Genomic DNA, 13165 nt, shown 5'->3' with positions numbered 1-13165 from the left:
AATCAGCCAACCCAATATAATAGAGGCTGTGAAAATATAGTGATACTGTCTACTTGTGGTTGGAATGCGTTTCAATATAACTGGCAAATATTATTCAAAGTGACTGAGTGTTCTTGTTTTTGCATGTGTTTAGTGCGCCTTGAGGCAGTGGAGCAGTTATCAGTGGAGACGGAGTCAGAGGGCAGTGTTCTTGTGAGGTGGAGAGGCGTCAGGGGTGCGCGGGCCTACCGTCTGGTCTGGGGGCCTTTTACAGGTCAGGAAAAAGCTCTCACACACAATTAAATCCTTCCTCTCTGACAGTCAGTATTTAAATATATAATTTTTCTTCCCGTCGTCCACCAAGGTCGAAATGTCGAGACGGTGGAGGTTACTGAGGAGTCACACACTTTGTTGAGACTGCAGGCCGACACTGAGTACATCGTCACCATCATCCCGCTGTACGAGGGCAGCAATGAGGGCCCTGTAGCAACGGCCAGGTTCAAGATAGGTAGGTGTAGTTTCAATAGTTCATCATAGCGTTTGTTTTCCGTCTTCCCTCTCAAAACTCAGTTATTTTTATGCACAAACCAAAATTCCACAGAAAATGCCATGTATTGTGTCCTTTTGTGCTTCTTAAATTTGTGATTGTAGTAAAAATAATGCTGGTGGTTTCAGTTGTGCCCTGCTAAGCACTGGAACAGAAAGAAGAGATGGAGTAAATGACCAACAATCTTCTTTGCTGATAGTCTCTTTTCTGAAAACCTTTGTATGTTACTGCTTAGCTCTGTTTAAGGAACATTTCGAGCGCACCTACACACATGTTGCACACACACACCATCTGTCTCTTGTGAGTAAGGCCCATATGGTGTCACTTCAGTCGGACTGGTGTTATTTGAATGAAGGATGACGCATAGCAGCATCACTCTACTGAATAGGAAAACTTGTGTTGCTAAGCCCTGCTATCAAAGAAGTGGGATGTATACTGTACACAACAGTACCTTATGTGTTTGTTCCTGTGTAAACCAGAAGAGTGACTATTTGTGATGTCTGCGGTTTGTGACAAATTGTCTGTCCCTCCTCATTAGAAAAGAAGATGGAGTTTTTGTTTTAGTAAGAACCACATTGAATGAAGCCTTTTCTATTTATTTGCAACTTTACCGTTGATATTTCCATTTCCATTCTCTTCGATGAAGGATGCTTCACATTAAGTTCAAAACAATATGTTAAAGACTGCATGATATTTATTAAGTGTAATAGATTTTTTTATTTTTATCTTCCTTTTTAAATTCCCAACTACTTCAATAGCTTTGTGTGGTGTTGAATCTGTGTCTTGCGCCGCGGCTGGTCTGACTTTGTTCTCTGACCTTTGTGTTCCACACTGACACCTGGTACTTTTTTGTTGATTTGTTGAAATTTTTACCATATAGACAGGAAAAAACCCTTTTGAAGTAAGTGAACAGCCTGAGGGCCGAGGAGTTGAAATCATAAAACTTACTAACTGTGGCATTTACTGTATATTCAGCATAACTTAGTGGGTTCAGTTGTGTTCTATTGTCTATTGTCATATGTTCAACTATAGTTATGTTTCCATTGAAACCCTTATAAAATCTCTTAAACATTTTACATAATGGCAATTGACAGCGACTATTGCACAAATATTGTCTGCCTTTGTAAGACTAACGTAAGACAAGATGACATCATACACTGCCCGGCCAAAAAAAAGGTCACACACTCTAATATTCGTTGGACGGCCTTTAGCTTTGATTACGGCACGCATTCGCTGTGGCATCATTTCCACAAGCTTCTGCAATGTCGGCAACATTTATTTCTGTCTTGCATTAATTTTTCGCCAAGATCTTGTATTGATGACGGGAGATTCAGACCACTGCGCAAAGTGTTCTCCAGCACATCCCAAAGATTCTCAATCGGGTTCAGGTCTGTACTCTGTGGTGGCCAATCCATGTGTGAAAATGATGTCTCATGCTCCCTGAATCACTCTTTCACAATTTGAGCCCGATGGATCCTGGCATTGTCATCTTGGAACATGCCCGTGCCATCAGGGAAGAAGAAATCCATTGACAGTGACCTGGTCATTCAGTATATTCAGGTAGTCTGCTGACCTCATTCTTTGGGCACATGGTGTTGCTGAACCAAGACCAGACCAACTGCAGCAACCCCAGATCATAGCACTGCCCCCCACAGGCTTGTGAGCTTTTTTTATGGCCTTGCAGTGTATATTGGATATGTCATGGTGTTACAAACCACAGAAGGATGAAGATGTGATTAATTGTTTTGTCTCTTTGGAAATTTGAGTAATTTCCTTCTTTTTTAGCATCTAACTAATGCTTTTGTAGTTAGACATTTTTAATTATTTGATTGGACTAATTCCATTGTCTTCGTTTATTATGCATTAACTTTGAAAGGTCTGTAGGAGACCCTTCCTGTTTAAAAACAAGGAGTAAGAGCTCAGGGTTGGACTGTTTTTTACACTTTTCTTTTCTGTATAACTTTTCACAACCTCACCAAAACCAGTCAGCTTTTTGGTTCTATGTAAAGTTTAATAAAAATGTACAGCTCGGGAAGATTAACTCTGACTTTTAACTAATTTAGACTGAAGTCAACACTGTTTCTGCACAGAACAAGGACTGGGGATTTGTTGCCACAATCCATCTTTTAGCATTTTTCGATGTTAGATTAATGGAAATCTAACTGACTTACATACTTATGGCATATTACATAATCACATACATACGATATTATGTGTGTCCCTCAGAGCGTCAGGAGCAGCAGGTGCTCAGAGCTGCTACCACCGGCCCCTCCACAATCCGCCTCACCTGGAGAATCATTCGGTCATCTCAAGGGTACCGCCTGGAGTGGAAGGAGGGGGAAGGTCTGAAGAGCATGTCACCTGTCCCTTTTGTAGTTGTTTAGTACATAAGTGGTATGAAATAAAACAAAGTGCTAACAATTGCAAAATCTAAAAGGTGTCATTTTGATGCGAACTGTATTTGTTTAAAATCCCCCCAAAAAACACTACTAATGAACTTAATTAGCCTGGTGTGTGTTAAAATAGACAACAGTAATGCTAAATGCAGTATTTGTACTTTATCTATATGATTTGATTCCAGCTTGATGGTTGACATAAAACCAAAAAAATATAAATTAAATGTATACTTCAATTTGTATATACTGATAGTTTTGGTATGTCTTGAAAATCACTCCACAGGAATGCACTTCTGTTTTGGTATTGTGTTTATTTTGTGTAGCATAAAGGTACTACACTTGCATTTAAACCCACTAATGTTGGACCGTGTGGCTTCCTCTGCAGGAGGCCAAATCCAGAGCCTGACCTTTCCTAGAACCACTACCAGCTATGAGCTAACAGGCCTTCAGCCCAACACAGAATATATCATGACACTGTACACCCTGTTCGAGGGTCGTGAGGAGGCCACACCTGTCTCCACCGCATCCAGAGGTCAGTAACACAGCCTGAGGGAACAAGACTCATTGTGGATCGATTAATGGTTCAAAAATGTGCTAGGGATGACTCCCAAGTTGGGTTCAAAATGTTTTCCTGTACGGATGTTAAAATGTTGCTCTCGGGACGGCGTGTAGCTCAATCGGTGGAGCTGGCGGGCCATGTAATAAAACGTTGTCCCAAGCGGAGGATCCGGGTTCGAATCTGGCACGGGACCATTTGCTGCACGTCTCCCTGTTTTTATTCTGTCTCTACAATAAAGTAGAGTACATTTTTACCTGAGAGTCCCAAATTCTCTTTGTTTCAGAGGAACAGCCAGTGGGAAGGGTCTCCAACCTGAGAGTTGTGGAGTCCTTGGGCAGTACCGTCCGACTCGGCTGGACTGGTGTAGCCGGTGCCACACAGTACCGCATCATTATCCTTAACACAGAAGGTACACTGGCTAATTTTAATTCATTATTAAGATTTTTTTTTGTGCTTGAGTATGAATAAAACCGCACTGGTAAAACTGGTGTTTGTTTTTCTTGTCATGTCAGGGCGATCAGAGGAAATCCGGATTATCCCTGGAAACCAGACGACCGTGGACCTCAGAGACCTGACGGTGGGAGTGTCTAATGAGGTCAGTGTCACAGCACTGGTGGGAGAAAACGAAGGAGACCCAGTCACTGTCTTCATCAAACCAGGTGTGTTATGCAGTGACCGTGCTGCTTCATCCTTTTTCCATGCTCCTGTAACTGCCCAAAAGCAGATTTGTAAAACTCCAATGTAATTTTATGCAGAATAAATGTAATCAACCTTCTATTCTGTATTTTGAAATCTCTTTGCTGTTCATTGTAAATGTTAGAAATATCTGTTATTATCAACACCTTTGCCCATGCTGTTCATAGACACTGTAAATGAGTGTATTATATATATCTGCGGTTATATAGATGAATGTACATTTAAAAGCCCGTAGCTGCCTTCTTGTTGTGTTACTTGAAGAAAATCCTCCGACTTGCTTTAAAGGTGAAGGTGAAAGGCTCTTAAAAAGGTGAATACATTGAATTTCGCCACATGAGGACTTGTACACCTTTCATTTCAGAGCAAGGTATTGGCAGAGTGACTAACCTCAGAGTGACAAACGCCAACAGTCGGAGACTTCGAATAGCCTGGGTAGGTGCTTCTGGGGCAACAGGATACAGGGTTACCTGGAGGCAAGGCAACAGTAAGTGTGATATGATGTATGTTTTCAATGTGTATTTGTATTTGTAAGGTCAAATTGAAGATAGAGCAAAAGCTTTATTTCGTCATTACTCTTTAAAAAAACTGATTTAGAATCTGACTTATTTACAGTATATCGGTGCATAGTCGTCAGCTTTAGTGCATCATTTTAATTCCTTTTGGTTCTGCGTTGCAGGTGCAGAACAGTCCCGTAGTTTGGGGGCCGAGGTCACGTCGTTTACCATAGACGGCCTGAAGCCGGATGAGGCTCTGGTAATTGGGGTTGCAACTGTGGTTGACCAGCGTGTTGGAGAGGTGGTCTCACTGACTAGTCGGACTAATCCCAACGGAGGATCGGTCTCTGGCCTTCGCGTTGTTGACGTTACATCTCAGGGAATACGCATTGCATGGTCCCGTTCCTCCCGGGCAACTGGTTATAAGGTCACTTGGCGCAGTGATGATGGTAAAAAATATGAAGTCAAGGCAATTTGATTAAAAGTAAAAGCATAGTTTTTAGATGATGTTAGTTATACCTATGTTTCTTTAGTTAGTGAAAGACATACACTTACAAATATTCATCTCTCTGCCATGTTTTGATGTTGCAGGGGTTGAAACAACTCGTAACGTGGCAGCTGATGTCTCTTCTTACACCATTGACGGACTACAGTCGGATTCAGCATACAGTGTATTAGTTTCTTCACTTACCGGCTCTCGAGAGGGGAGTCCTTCCATCCTGAGGTTCACAACAGGTACCACACTGACATCAAATGCATATTATTGCTTTTGTCCAGAGTGTCTTTTGGGAGAAACTTGGCTGTGAGTAATGTAGTACAAAATAAAATACCTGACTAAATATTTCCTGTTTTGACCTCCAGAATCAGAGTCTGTGGTTGGGACTGTGACGTCACTGCAAGTCCAGGAGGGTCGTGGAGAGGTTGTCCGAGTCACCTGGGTTGGTGTGCAGGGAGCAACATCTTACCGTGTGTCTTGGAGGAGAACAGATGGTAGATTTATAGCTTGACATGTTATTTTTGTGTTAAAATCCCATATAAATCTCACAAAGCAGCAATTTCACTTGAAGAAATAAGTTGCTTTCTTTCGTGGCGGGTGATTTACCATAGCCAGACTGTATTACACTACTCACTCTTGCGACTATGTGCTGCTGTAGGTGGTGAAGAGAGGAGTCAGGTGGTGGGAGGAGATGTGACAGCAGTGGATTTAGACCAGTTGGACCCCGGAGCCCAGTATGAAGTGCGGGTCCTGGCTTTAGTTCAAAACAGAGAGGGAACCCCCGTGTCTGTCCGAGTCACCACACGTGAGTCCTGTCTTCCTTTATTCGGACATTATTTTATTATGTTTAAGGCTTTAAATATCCCGCCAAAGTGTGTAGACAGAAGAAACATACTTTTTTAAAGAATGGATGAATTTAACAGTGCTTAATATAGTAAAGTATAGCTTTAAAACATAATATACAGCATTTTAGGCCTCAGTAATATCTTGTTTAATATGAAATGTTGTTTGCCAATATTTAGTCATTTAGTCAAACCTTGAAAGTCACTGTCAAGCCTGGAAATACTGTATGTCCTGTCTGCAATAGTTTAATACATTTGTCAATCTTGGATTCCAACAAATATATTTATTGACATGTCTTTAAATGTAAATGCTGCTTCTCTCTATCCGTGTATAAAGCTGGTAACCCCTCCCCCTCATTGCGTACCACAACTTTACGAGTTGCGGAGGTTACCAGGGATTCAGTGCGGCTTGGCTGGAGTCCACTTCCTGGCGCCACAGGATATATTCTACGCTGGAGAGAGGAAACAGGTGAAACATTGTACTATATATAAGCATTATAATTAATTTCTTTAAGACTCTGCCTGCTCTACAGTCCTGTCATTATAATTGTTCACATCTCTCAGATATTGGTCCAGGCTTGTCTGTTTCGCTCCCTGCTGGGTCTAACTTCTACCAGGTGACTGGGCTGCGATTGGGTCGTCGTTATCGTTTCACCGTGCAGCCCACTTTTGCAGAAGGATTGGGAACTGAGAGCTCTTTAGATGAACGCCCAGGTAACAAAGCAATTCATCCTGTTTCATGTACTCAATGACACATTTTCAAAACATTACTTACCTCTATAACATTCTTTTTTCACAGTGTGTGTGGGTGGACGTCTGGATGTGGTGTTTGTGGTTCCGGCATCTACTGATCGCATTAGCCTCGCGAGACCTCTGCGTGAACTCCTTGCAAGTGCAGCAGGGTCGCTCTATACTATCGGAGCCCGTGACTCTCAGGTACTGCTCTCGAAATAAATCTTAAAACAGGCAGTGGAGAAAACACCTGCATCTGCTGCCAATATTTTAGATATTTTCTACCTGTTTCAGGTGGGAGTTGTATTATATGGCTACAGACCCAAAACATGGTTCCTGCTTAATCGCCATGGGAGGTCTGACACACTTCTTCAAGAGATCCAGTCCACACCGTTTGATGAAACCCCAGGAAACAACATTGGTCAGTATTTTTCTCTCGGTTTGATGTCTTTTTCTGTACATACTGCTTGGTATGTGTGTATGTGTGTGTTGGGAGTTGTGATATGATTTGTCTCCCTCTGCAGGTGAGGCAGTGACGTACACCAGGCAATACCTTCTCACCCCCTCAGCTGGACGGAGACCCAGGGTCCCTGGCGCTGTTGTCGTCATTGCTGACAGAAACTCAGCTGACAATCTGACTCTGGCAGCCCTCGGTCTTAGGGCTACAGGTGAGAGGACCAAGAATAAGATACTATGCAGTCATCTGTGAATGAAATGTAGCGTTTGTTTTACCTGGAGGGATGTGACCACCTGCACCCAACCGATCACTGTAGTTGGTTATATCTGGAAAATGTAGTATGAAACTTGACTTAAAAATGTAAATTAAGAAAACAAATACTAGCCCTGTGACAGATGTCCCCTCTAGATAGTAAATCCTGAAAAACATTAATCTATTTTTTGTACATGTTTCATCTGAACTACATTATATGTAAAAAACACTCTACAATGACAACGCTTCTTTTTATATTAGACATACAAATTCAAAAGTGTTCCTCTTTCCCCTGTGTCTGTTTAGGTGTGACAGTGTTAGCTGTAGGTATAGACCAGGCAAACACAGAGGAGCTGCGTCGGGCCGTGACGGACGGCAGCACCCAGAACATCCTTTACACCCGTAATGCAGCACAGTTGGACACCCTACACACTGACCTAGCAGACTTGCTCTGTGGTATTGCCAGAATACCAGATGTAAGAAGAAACATGGAAAGAAATATGTTTTGTGGTTCTCAACACATTTTCCCAATATTGTGTAAATACAATATATTAACTCTTTTGTAACAGTTGGACACAGGTTCCAACCAATGCTGTTCATGGTATTTTGTAACTTTGATGGAAATACCATGGAATCTAAATACAGTTATAAATGAAGATTTTATAAAGACACTCTCATTTCAGCCTTATTTTTCTCTCCTTGTTTAGGTAGGTCCAGGTCCAGAGCAGTGTACCGTTCAGTGCCCTCAGGTGAGTCCTCTTAACTGTACTTTCATGTAAAAACGTGTCATAATTAGTTTATTGGACTAGAAACATCTTTGAAAGATTTTGTGACTCCTCTTCCCCACTGTATGATTTCTAAATGTAAACTTTTTAATTTACTTTAGGGTGAGAGGGGATATCCTGGGGAGACGGTACGTAGCAGATATTTAATATAAGTTTTACCACTTTACTTTTAATTTGTATTTTCAGCTTTTAAAATGTAATGTTTTTATTTGACTCCACAGGGTGAAAGAGGCAGAGATGGTACCGATGGACGCAAGGGAGATCCTGTGAGTAACTTATTAACGGTTGCCTCTTAAAAGCATTCCCCTGATTTATTTAAATTTTCACACTAATGTTGTGAACATGTGTGTGTGTGTGTTTGGTTTAGGGTCGTGATGGTCTGCCTGGCAGGGAAGGCCCCAGAGGCCCTGAAGGACGCCCAGGTCCCCCAGGTCAAACGATCACTGTTGACCCCTCAGGTGGGGTGAAAGGAGAAAAGGGAGAGAGAGTGAGTACAGCTGATGTTATTAAAAAGCTTTACAAACTTCCCAGTGAGGAAAACAGTAACGAGCGATCTGTTTCCTGATCAGGGTTTTCCAGGAATTGATGGGAGTCCAGGGTTGCCGGGACGACCAGGTTCCCCCGGAAGTGGAGGGCTGCCAGTGAGTAAATATCATGTTGGTTAAAAGAAAATAACACAGAATAGCCTATATGTGTGCGATTGGGTTCAACAGATAGTAGTTAAGTATTTAGTTTGATAGTTTTGGGGGAATTTTAATGTCTTAATAAGACAGATCTTTTCTGTGTATTTGGTGAAGTCTGAAGTGATCTCAAACAGCAATATGAGGCTACTTTGGCTCAATTGTTCATCTTTGGGTTAAAATAATTTAATTATGATCTCATAAACTAAAAGCAATTAAATGAACGGGGTAAGGCATCACCATTTTCAAAACCTTGTCTGAGGTCTGGTGTATAGGTAACAAAATGATGTTGTTTTCGTGTCTGCAGGGTTCGCAGGGCATACCTGGTATACGAGGAGATCCAGTGAGTACCTCGTTCTCCTGAGCTGCAAAGTTGTAAAGTTTATATTTGAATATTATTACTACAGCGCTTTTTCTCTTGTTGTAGGGTCAAATAGGTGGGACTGGGCCGCTAGGACCAAAGGGCTCAAAAGGTGAAAGGGTGAGCTGAGCGAACATTTTTATCCTTTTTCCAGACCCAACTTACTAAGATTTTGTCATATTAATTGAATCGCATAAACATATTTATTTGTGCCAATTTGAAAAACACAGAGAACAAAGTAATGTGCCAAGTGTGTGTGTTTGTGTGTGTGTGTGTGTTAACGGTGCTGTGCTGATGCTTCAGGGAGAACCAGGCTCAGCTATATCTGGGGGGGGTCTTCCAGGGAGGAAAGGAGAGCCAGGCATTCCAGGAATACCGGTAAGAAACAAACTGTTGGTACTCTGATCCAGACAAAAAGGAACAGTTAGTCCTTGTTTCCAAAAAATATCTTTATATCTATTTGTTTAACCTTGATTCCGTCATCACCATCAAGAACCTACTGCTTATTTTATTCTAGCTTCAATTCTGTAATTTGTCTATATGTTAATAGGTTTTAACGTGTCCTATCTGGACGTGATACGATATGTTTTAGCTTACCCTTTTTAACATGCAGTCAATGAATAAAGTTTTTTCTGTCCTTAAATTTTATCCTAAATGGGCTTTGTATGGCCATATTTATCCTAAATTACCCCTCCAACCAAAACCCTCTTCTACAAAGCCTTGGTGTAGCTGTTGTTGCGGTATTAAGTATTTTCTGCTTCTAACCATTGTTTGTGTTGTGTACAAAGGGTACTCCAGGCCAGACAGGCAGCGACGGGAGCAAAGGTGCGCCCGGTGTTCCTGGAACACCTGCTCAGGACGGTCGACCAGGTTTACCAGGAACACCAGGACTCTCTATCAAGGTTAGCCTCACCCACTGCCCCCTGAAAGTATCTGTAGTTTAATTCAGCTCTTTAAGACTTTATTCTGAAAATATTAGCTCATGATGCTGTAACAAATCAAAGCACACAGACTGTCTTTGATATGGCCGTTCTCATCTTCTGTCCTAATGAAGCGGTGTTTACCAATGTCAGATCATTGACTGCTGTCACCCCTTTGGCATTTTGGGGTGACATACGAACGAGCTGTGTTTGTAGCCGGCCTACTTAATTTTACTAATGTGATAATAATTGAAACAGGATTTCAAATGATTGATTTGTTGTATTAAACCAGTGAAAGATCTAAAATTATGTTTCCCAAGTAGTCTATATCCAGATTGTTGAAGTAACAGATGTGATTTTATAAGTGCATGCATCTCCAAATTCTGTAAATTTCAGATTTTCTCTAGACATTTTTTAGATCATAATGAATTCTCAGTGGAGTATTCTGGCTTATTCCACGGCTCCAAGATGAGACTGTTGTTGTCAAACTCATGCACATGGTGGCAGCATTGAGCCCTTGCATATTTCTTTGTTTGAAGCTCAAGCATTTACTATATGTGCCAGGAATGTTGAGATTTTAGGAGTACTTTTGTTACACAATACAATTTCTAATGCATGGTTTTATAACTTTTTTCTGATATAAATGTATGGAAAAGGACCACTTAAGGACCTTACTTTATATAGTTCTCACTAAATCGAAAAAAGTATAATAATATTAGTGATTTGAGACAATACTGATTGTATTAGACAGATTCTCTGGAAACTGATGTGAATCCCACTGTTTAATATGATTAGGAGTATTGATTGTCACTCATAGCTAAATATTACAGGTGTTTTAATTCCTCAGTAATAAAAATAAAGCCTCAACAATTATTTATTATGTCATAAATCTAGATTTTCTTTTATTAGTTTGATACATTTCCTAACAACAATGTTCAAGCACCCTGTTTTTCTTCCTCCGTCTCCCTCTTTCTGTAGGGAGACCGGGGCAGTACAGGAGATAGGGTGAGTCCCACCACATTATCACCTGCTTGTCCTCTCAATGCAGAAGTATCCCACGGAGCACCCGAACATAATGATTCTCAGCTCTTATCTGTCTTTGCTGACAGGGACCTCCAGGAGTCGGCAGTGGGTTGGCCGTGAAGGGCGAGAAGGGCTCACCAGTAAGCGCTGTCAATCACTGCCTATGTGCTGACATGTTAGGTTTGCAGATGAACTCTGAATGTTTGCATGTGTGGGTATTTTGCATTAACTAATTGCATTTTTTTATCAGGGTACTCCAGCAGCTGCGGGGACTCCGGGTCTTAGAGGGCTACCAGGACCACAGGGCAGCAAAGGAGACAAGGTAGCTGCATATTGATTCAGTGAATGAGTGTTTGAGCATGTGAGGTGTTGAACCCAGAGTAATTGCTTATGGTTGCTTTTCAGGGAGACGGTGGTGATGGAAAGGTTGGACCTCAAGGCAGGCAAGGAGAGCCTGGGGACCGGGTAGGTTGAACACAATTGTTGGCTGATGTCATGATGATGAGTCCGGTTTTGGACAGAGTAAAGAACTAGAAAAACCTGACACCCATACCTGTGCTACACCTCCAAAATCCTTCTCATACACACCACAACCACAAAAAAGACAATGTCACAGCTAATACATAAATTAGATGACTTCAAAAGTTTGTACAAGAATTATTTGTGTGAAATTTGCTGGAGCAAAGGTATCAGCTGCTTTTAAAAAGGCCACATGGTGGCTATGACCTTTCAAACTGATGTAGACCATGGCCCTACTTTCCACCAACTATCACTGAACTATCTTGGGTCATATGCAGTGAAACATAAACTCCTTATAAAAATAATACATTTAAGGTCAAGCATTTTTCTCTTGTCTTCCAGGGTCCCCGTGGGCCTCCAGGAGAAATTGGAGGCAAGGTAAGATAACGATAAGAAATTCACTTATCCTGTAAGCTTAAAATAGAAGAAAGACCTCTCTCACTCTTTCCATATTGATAGGGTGACAGAGGACAGCCAGGTGAGACTGGAACACAGGGAGACAGGGTGAGTACCTCGATGAGAGTGAATCAGTGAAGAATGTATGTGTTTGAAATGTGTGTGAGTGTGTGGAGTGATAGTGTGGGTTTTTATAGATTAAATGACTGTGTTCCTTATTCACAGGTAGGTCATTTGATTATTAATAAGGGGTGACCGTGCCCACCATTTTTCTTATAAAGGAAATGCCACCATGAATTCAATTGATCATATAAGAATAATAGAGCTTGTTTATAAAAATAAGAGAAAGATTCTTAAGTCTGTCATTCTGCATAGTAGCGCCATGGCAAAGCGAGCTAAACATTCGTGGCATTGTAAGTAAGAGCAAAGAAGAGAGAAGAGATCAAGAACAAAACCTGAAAAGACCCTAGTTAAAAGCAATTACAGTCACAGAAGATGTAATTTCACTTGCAAACAATTAATGAATCCGGACATGTGTCTCTTTGCAGGGGGAGAGAGGACCGAGTGGTGAAACTGGGGAGAGGGTGAGTAGAGCAGTAGTGGTCCCGTTTTTTTTATAAATAAATTAGTTTACCTGTTAAAATCCTTTAGAGCGGTCTTGTGCTGCTATTTGAATCATGTTGTTGTCTTCCAGGGGGACACAGGGAAGCCGGGCCTCGCAGGAACAACAGGGTTGAGAGTGAGTGAAAGACTGCCATGTTGTATTGGCTAATGGCATCAGAGTTCCTTTTTGTTTCATATTTCCTGCATGGTGTGACTGCTTTAAATGCAAAGATGGTTTCATAAATTAATCTTTCCATTTGTCGCCAGGGTTTGCCAGGGCCCATTGGAGGCACAGGAGAAAAGGTGAGACTGATCAAATTAAGTGTATTCATACGAGAAGCAGCGGGTCAATAGGAACGTGATTCCATCACTGGACATTTCATAATCTGATTTAATGAATTTCCAAGCAATGATGAAGAAGTACTGAA

The 13165-nt window shown here is 41.4% G+C and overlaps 1 protein-coding gene across 1 annotated transcript in view; it reads left to right on the top strand.

The window, feature by feature from the left end:
* Positions 1-13165, top strand: part of col7a1 (collagen, type VII, alpha 1) — a 56260-nt gene that overhangs the window by 10106 nt on the left and 32989 nt on the right. The window contains exons 11-45 of the mRNA XM_063911810.1: positions 134-253; positions 344-487; positions 2753-2869; positions 3308-3454; positions 3765-3890; positions 3994-4140; positions 4539-4661; positions 4854-5120; positions 5263-5406; positions 5533-5661; positions 5826-5972; positions 6347-6478; positions 6574-6723; positions 6809-6945; positions 7036-7162; positions 7266-7409; positions 7757-7926; positions 8158-8199; positions 8337-8363; positions 8457-8501; positions 8603-8722; positions 8805-8876; positions 9223-9258; positions 9343-9396; positions 9580-9654; positions 10065-10178; positions 11175-11201; positions 11306-11359; positions 11470-11541; positions 11625-11684; positions 12081-12116; positions 12198-12242; positions 12683-12718; positions 12829-12873; positions 13005-13040. Of these exons, the coding sequence (XP_063767880.1) occupies positions 134-253; positions 344-487; positions 2753-2869; positions 3308-3454; positions 3765-3890; positions 3994-4140; positions 4539-4661; positions 4854-5120; positions 5263-5406; positions 5533-5661; positions 5826-5972; positions 6347-6478; positions 6574-6723; positions 6809-6945; positions 7036-7162; positions 7266-7409; positions 7757-7926; positions 8158-8199; positions 8337-8363; positions 8457-8501; positions 8603-8722; positions 8805-8876; positions 9223-9258; positions 9343-9396; positions 9580-9654; positions 10065-10178; positions 11175-11201; positions 11306-11359; positions 11470-11541; positions 11625-11684; positions 12081-12116; positions 12198-12242; positions 12683-12718; positions 12829-12873; positions 13005-13040 (3467 nt within the window). The remainder of the gene's footprint in view (positions 1-133; positions 254-343; positions 488-2752; positions 2870-3307; positions 3455-3764; positions 3891-3993; positions 4141-4538; positions 4662-4853; positions 5121-5262; positions 5407-5532; positions 5662-5825; positions 5973-6346; positions 6479-6573; positions 6724-6808; positions 6946-7035; positions 7163-7265; positions 7410-7756; positions 7927-8157; positions 8200-8336; positions 8364-8456; positions 8502-8602; positions 8723-8804; positions 8877-9222; positions 9259-9342; positions 9397-9579; positions 9655-10064; positions 10179-11174; positions 11202-11305; positions 11360-11469; positions 11542-11624; positions 11685-12080; positions 12117-12197; positions 12243-12682; positions 12719-12828; positions 12874-13004; positions 13041-13165) is intronic.

This window comes from Eleginops maclovinus, chromosome 20 (assembly GCF_036324505.1).
Source record: "Eleginops maclovinus isolate JMC-PN-2008 ecotype Puerto Natales chromosome 20, JC_Emac_rtc_rv5, whole genome shotgun sequence".
Classification (NCBI taxonomy): domain Eukaryota; kingdom Metazoa; phylum Chordata; class Actinopteri; order Perciformes; family Eleginopidae; genus Eleginops; species Eleginops maclovinus.
This window is presented reverse-complemented; position numbering and strand designations above follow the sequence as displayed.